The sequence below is a fragment of the Ruditapes philippinarum genome, unplaced genomic scaffold (genome assembly GCF_026571515.1).
Source record: "Ruditapes philippinarum isolate M1 unplaced genomic scaffold, ASM2657151v2 ctg498_1_1_1_1, whole genome shotgun sequence".
Classification (NCBI taxonomy): Eukaryota; Metazoa; Mollusca; class Bivalvia; order Venerida; family Veneridae; genus Ruditapes; species Ruditapes philippinarum.
Genome location: NW_026862085.1, coordinates 32,914 through 40,377, shown reverse-complemented (window position 1 = coordinate 40,377; position 7,464 = coordinate 32,914). Strand labels below are relative to the sequence as shown.

At 33.3% G+C, this 7,464-nt stretch overlaps 1 protein-coding gene across 1 annotated transcript; it reads left to right on the top strand.

Moving 5' to 3' along the window:
- The first annotated feature begins 5,051 nt into the window (after window positions 1–5,051).
- LOC132717868 (uncharacterized) lies at window positions 5,052–6,284 on the top strand. Its single transcript, XM_060701446.1, has one exon. It carries the CDS (start codon window positions 5,052–5,054, stop codon window positions 6,282–6,284), a length of 1,233 nt encoding a protein of 410 aa, XP_060557429.1.
- The last annotated feature ends 1,180 nt before the right edge of the window (window positions 6,285–7,464 follow it).

Below are 7,464 nucleotides of genomic sequence, written 5' to 3'. Positions count from 1 at the left end.
ATGTTTGTTTTGGACATATTGTATTTATTCTGCTTTGGACATTGGATATTGATTAAATCTGAGTTGTGGACAACTGAATTTCGAACAGTGAGTTAAACTTTAGGACATTTATTAAATTCGAGTTCTTGGATAATAGTGAGTTAAACTTTATTTTCATAATTCTTTATAATATTGTAAATAACTGTTTTTCTTTAATTAAAATTGTAAAATTTGTTGCTGCGTTATCTTCTCTGTTGCGTTTAACTCGTTACAAATTCAAAACGGATTTTTTTTCAAAAACCAATATGTAACATAACAGTGCTGATTTTATTCATATATCAAAACATTACAATGATTTTTTGTTGCGTTTTGGCAGACATTATTGTGAACATTTAATTTATTATTGATTTCGTAGATTATGACACACAATTATTCATTTTACACATTCAAAATGTGTTCGTGATGTTAGTTGAAAAAGTACAGAAACTTCAGTTTTATTGAATTTAAAGTAAACAATTAAACACATAAGAGAAACTCAACAGAAATTCTTATGTGTTTAAATGTTTATTTTAAATTTATAAGATTACACTTATTCCTAGCCTATAACATAATTATCATAGTTATCTACATATTCAAAATATTCGCGTAATTGTGATTACTATCAAATAAAACAATGTTTCCTTATAATTATGTTGAACTGGTTTCTTTAAATCTGGAAAAGGGAATGTTTGAATGTATTCTAGTGTCAATACCTTACGTTTTTGTAAATAAATAATTGAATCAATATAAATCCCTTTGTATCTTCGTGTTATTTAAAGCGTGGGAAAACACATCATTTATTGCGACATATAAATGATCATTCACAGCAGCACAAAGATATTTAAGTATTCTAAGCATAATATTTGTTTACTACAATTCTAATGACACATCGTTTGACATGATTGTTCTTGAAATATGGTAGACTATTTTTGGTCACTGTCAAAACTGTGTTTTTTAATAATAATACTTAGACTTGTAACTTAAAATCATGGTAATAACATATACGGCTTTGAATTGCAAAACAAATATTTTATGATTAATTTGACAATAATAGTGATACTTTGTTTGTTTGTTTTTTACGTCACACCGACACAGTGAAGGTCATATGGCGACGTTCCAGCTTAACTGGTGGAGGAAGACCTCAGGTGCCCTTCTGTTCATTATTTCAGGCACGAACGTGCACCCGAGTAGAACCACCGACGTTAGTAAGAATAGTGATACAATGATGACAGCTAGAATATTGATGATTATAAAAGGATTCAACTAACCGAAGCCAGAACTATTGACATTTGATGGGAAGCCTGAAGGATACTGCAAATTTATCAAAAACTTTGAAACAAACATTGAAAGCAGAATAAGTGACAATAATTTAAAGCTAAGTTATCTCATTCAGTAGTGTACAGGTAAGGCAAAATCTAGTATAGAAGATTGTGTTTTGTTAGAACCGGAAGAAGGTTATAAACGTGCTAGGTCAATATTATTGTCTAGATTTGGCAGACCACATTTAATTGCAAGGTCTTACATTGATAACTTTGTAAATGGTGCTCAGATTAAAGCGTCCGATGCTGAAGGGCTATCTAAATTATCTTTAGAGATGCAGAAATGTGAAATTACGCTTTCTCTGTTAGGATTGACCTCTGATATTGATAATACAGAAAATTTAAGATGCATTGTTAGGCGGCTCCCAACACATATAAGGGTAAAATGGGTAGAAGTAGCACATTATATAAATGAGTCAGGTAGAGTGCCGCGCTTTTCAGATTTGTCTAAATTTGTAGACGAAAAATCACGTATCGCTAACTCCATGTATAGCTATGATCTTTGTAAAAACAATGATTTTATCAAGAAAGAAACCAGAAACAGTTCTGGCAAATATTACAGTAATGATAGACCAAAGGTTACTACTCTGAGTACACATACTGAAGAAAACGGTCATGAAAGTAGTAAATGCATTTGTTGTTCAGGTAACTGTGCAGAGTTATCACTGTGTAACAAGTTCAAGTCAATGAGTCTCAATGATCGTTATAAACTGGTAAGATCATTTAAATTGTGTTACAATTGTTTAAAAGGTAAACATTTTACAAACAAGTGTAGAAAACAAAAAATATATAATGTGACTAATTGTAATGTAAAATACCACATTTTTTTACATAGTTGGGTAAAACCCGGTAATGGCCACACAGCAGTGCAGTCGTCGTGTTACTGTAAAAAATTGTCTGGGTATTATTCCTGTAATAGTTAGGGGTGGGGACGGTAGTTCTTGTCAGACATACGCCCTGCTAGATGATAGGGCGATAAAACCTTATGTGATGAAAGATTGTTACGGAGCCTGAATATAACCGGTAAGCTTGTCACATTCCGGATGTCTACGGCAAACTCACGTGAAGGTATTATACATGGTCAAGAGGCCGACTTAGATATTCAACCTATCGATGGAAATGAAAGTATTACCCTAAGAAAAGTCTGGCCAGTAAAGTCATTACCGATATCAACTCGATCTGCAGATAAATATGCAGATATCCGAAACTTACCGTACTTATCCGGTATAAATATTCCAGATATAGACTATGGAAAGCCATGGCTGTCTGATATTGTTCTTTTTCAATTTATGTAACCATTTGGATAATATATGAGTTCACTTCGACTATATATGAATTGAAAACACCTTCTTATTTAACCGGAATCCATTATATTAATCCACAGTTACAATATATGAAACCATACTGTCAGTGTATGAAACCGAGTTAGCAATATATAAGTTGATTTTCTCAATATATGATTCCAATTCTTCAATATATGGTACCAAAGTAGCCATGTATGGAACCAGATAGCCTTATATGAAACCGAATTATCAATATACTAATTCATTTTTACAATATATGAAACCATTTTATCAATATATGGAACCAAAGTAGCATTATATGAGTTGGTAATACCAATTATTCAATGTATGGAACCAAAGTAGCAATGTATGGAACCAGGTGTCCTTATATGAAACCAAATAATCAATATATTATTTCATTTTACCAATATATGAAACCATTTTATCAATGTATGGAACCAAAGTAGCAATATATGAGTTGGTTATTACAATATATGATACCAATTATTCAATATATGGAACCAAAGTAACAATGTATGGAACCAGGTGTCCTTATATGAAACCAAATTATCAATATATTACTTCATTGTTACAATATATGAAACCATTTTATCCATGTATTGAACCAAAGTATCAATATATAAGTCGATTATCACATTATATGATACCAGGTCTTCAATATATGGTACCAAAGTAGCAATGTATGGAACCAGATGTCCTTATATGAAACCGAATTATCAATATATTAATTCATTTTTACAATATATGAAACCATTTCATCCATGTATTGAACCAAAGTATCAATATATAAGTTGATTATCACATTATATGATACCAGATCTTCAATATATGGATCCAAGTAAGTCATGTATGGAACCAGATGTCCTTATATGAAACCGAATTATCAATATATTAAATCAATTTTACAATATATGAAACCAGTTTATCAATGTATGTAACCGAAGTAGCAATATATAAGTTGATTTTCACATTATATGATACCAGTTCTTCAATATATGATACCAAAGTAGCAATATATTGAACCAAAATGTCATTATATTGACGGGACTTTTTTTACAGACTGTATTCTATCCTTGCACCGGTATTACAGTTTCGCGCCAATATTCAAAAGACCAGTGTGCTTCAGTGATTGCATACTGCACATTTTCTAAATAAGGAAATATTTGAATTTAACGTCACATTCACTTCAAATGGGCTGGACAGGCAAAACGTATCGTTATATATGTACGAGTTGTATGTCATAATTTAAACTATTGTGTCGTACTGACCATTGACAAAAACATATTTAAAAAATAAGTTCATCTCGACCTTTACCTTTGATCAAAAAATGGGCATGGCCAGTAGGACACATCAAGGTTAATCTACTCACAAAGTTTAAAAATAATCAGTCAAATAATAATTGATTTCATGAAAAAGTGTATGCATTGTAATAACAGAACCCAGTGACCTCGGCCTTTGACTTGTTGACATGAAAATAGGCTATTTTGGTTCCATATAATGAAAATTGCTATCATAGACTGTAACATAAACTTATATACTGCTACTTTGGTTCCATACATTAATAAACTGGTTTCATATATTGTAAAAATGACATAATATATTGATAATTCAGTTTCATATAAGGGTATCTGGTTCCATATATGGCTTTTTTGGTACAATATATTGAAGAACTGGTATCATAAAAAGTGATAATAAAGTCATATATTGCTACTGTGGTTCCATACATTGATGAATTGGTTTCATATATTGTAAAAATGAATTAATATATTGATAATTCGGTTTCACATCAGGACATCTGGTTCCATACATGGCTATTTTGGTACCATATATTGAAGAATTGGTATCATATAATGTAATAACCAACTCATATATTGCTACTTTGGTTCCATACATTGATTTATTGGTTTCATATATTGTAAAAATGAATTAATATATTGATAATTCGGTTTCATATAAGGACATATGGTTCCATATATGGCTACTTTGGTATCATATATTGAAGAATTGGTATCATATAATGTAATAACCAACTTATATATTTCTACTTTGGTTTCATAAATTGATACATTGGTTTCATATATTGAAAAATGAATTAATATATTGATAATTCGGTTTCATATAAGGACATCTGGTTCCATACATGGCTACTTTGGTACCATATATTGAAGAATTGGAATCATATATTGAGAAAAACAACTTATATATTGCTAACTCGGTTTCATACACTGACAGTATGGTTTCATATATTGTAACTGTGAATTAATATAATGGATTCCGGTTAAATAAGAAGGTGTTTTCAATTCATATATAGTCGAAGTGAACTCATATATTATCCAAATGGTTAAATAAATTGAAAAAGAACAATATCAGACAGCCATGGCTTTCCATAATAGACACTAATGACGTTATGATGTTAATAGGGACGGATTCACCTATTGTACATATACCGCTAGAAGTGAAATTCGGAAATAGCGATGAACCGTACGCGATACGCACTCGGGCTATACGTGGTCCAGTTCCAACTACGCAAGTATCCAACGATATTAACATAAATTTCTTTGAGTCACGTGACATGTTGTTACAGCAACAAATAAAGCGTTTGTGGACAACTGACATTAATGATAAATCACAACAAGTGAAGAGTTGCATGTCTGTAGAAGATAAAAATGCTATGAAATCCATGGAGTCAACTTTAACTCGCGAGGATGGTAATTACAAGCTTGGTCTCCCTTGGCGTGATAGAAATTCGTCATTCGTAAATAATATACCGCTTGTTCAAGCCAGATTACAGCAGTTGAAGCGAAAGTTGTCAAGTGACAATAATTTGCATGACATGTACAGAACTACTGTAAATGATTACATTGCGAATGGATATGCTTCGGAAGTGGATCACAGGGTACCAGAAACAAAGCGGGTTTGGTATTTGCCGCATCACCCCGTGAGAAATGTTAACAAGCCGGGAAAAGTACGTGTAGTGTTTGATTGTGCTGCTAAATACAAAGGAATGTCGCTTAACAGTCAACTTTTGAAAGGACCTGATTTAATGAACAGTCTAGTCGGTGTACTTATAAAGTTTAGACAGGAACGAATAGCATTTATTGCAGATATTGAAGCAACGTTTCACCAAGTTTGTGTTATCGATGAAGATCGTGATGCTTTAAGGTTTCACTGGTGGCCTAATGGAGAATTGGACAAGATTCCTAAGCAATATCGCATGAATGTCCATTTATTTGGTGCTACATCTTCTCCGAGTTGTGCTGCGTATGCACTTAAAAGAACAGCGAAAGATTTCTCCCATCTGTTTAAACCGGAAGTTGCGCTGACAGTGGAGAAGAATTTTTACGTTGATGACTGTCTTAAGTCTGTCCCATCTGAGCAGGAAGCTATTGATTTGGCTATGAATTTAAAGAAAATGTTGTCTTTGGGAGGATTTCGCTTAACAAAATGGCTCAGTAACAGTAGAAATGTTTTAAAGACAATACCGGAATCAGATCTTGCCAAATCGGTTATCAGCTTAACCCCTGGTGAAAAATGTAATGACAAAGCATTGGGTATAATTTGGGACGTAAACAATGATACAATTAAGTACAAGGTTGACTTAAAAGTAACCCTTCAACGAGGCGTGGGATATTATCAACACTAAGTTCAATATTTGACCCTCTTGGACTTGTGTCGCCAATAATTCTGAAATCAAATTCATTATTCAGAACTTGTGTAGAGAAAAGCTAGGCTGGGACGAGCAAATTCCGGACAACTATGATGAAGAATGGCAAAGTTGGTTATTTTCCTGCCGCGATTGGCGGACATCACGATAGATCGATGTTTCCTTCCACCAGGATTTGGATCAGTAATAAATGCACAGTTGCATATTTTCAGTGACGGGTCGGAAGTAGGTTACGGCGCATGCGCGTATTTGAGACTCACTGACAACACGGGGAATATTACATGCTGTCTCGTCATGGGTACATCTCGTCTAGCCCCCATAAAACAAATAACTATACCGAGACTGGAACTATCTAGAGCTGTGGTCGCTTGTCGCTTATATCAATGTCTTGCTGAGGAACTCGATATTAAGATAGATGAAGTTACGTTTTGGACGGATTCCATGATACTACTAGGATATATCAGAAATACTTCAAGAAGATTTAAAACGTTCGTCGGAAATATAGGCTTAGCATCATTCATGATACTACAAGTCCAAATCAATGGCGCCATATTGATTCAAGTTCAAATCCAGCAGACATAGCTTCAAGAGGTATCAACGCTTCTGAAACAGACAAATTAGATGTTTGACTGCATGGACCAACATTTCTTAGTAAAGGTAGGGAACACTGGCCTAAGTATTCAGGTAATATTATCCCGGAAGTTAGTGAAGATGATGTTGAGGTTAAGAGAGAAATTGCTATTAACGTTACCACTTGTGACACTATTGGGAAGATAATTGAATACTACTCTGATTGGTTCAAACTTAGACGTGCAGTGGCATGGTTTTTGAGATACAAGGATTATTGCAAACAGCGATATCTGCATCATGATGTAGTGGATGAAAAAGGTAATCTCACCTTGTCTGAACTTAAGACATCTTCTCACGCAGTTGTGAAATACGTTCAGATTGAATGCTTTGCCGATGAGGTAATAAACTTGCAAAAAGGAACTAATGTTAAAGGTGAAAGTCCGATAGCTTCATTAAATCCTATACTTAAAGATGGTTTAATACGTACAAAAGGACGCATTATATACCATGATGAAACAAAATGTCCAATCATTCTACCGAAACGGCATCATTTAACTACTTTAATGATACGTTTTTACCACGAAAGTCA

Bases quoted from the DNA above. Each gene is read 5' to 3' on its own strand.
- LOC132717868 (XM_060701446.1), top strand. From the start codon at position 5,052: ATGTTAATAGGGACGGATTCACCTATTGTACATATACCGCTAGAAGTG.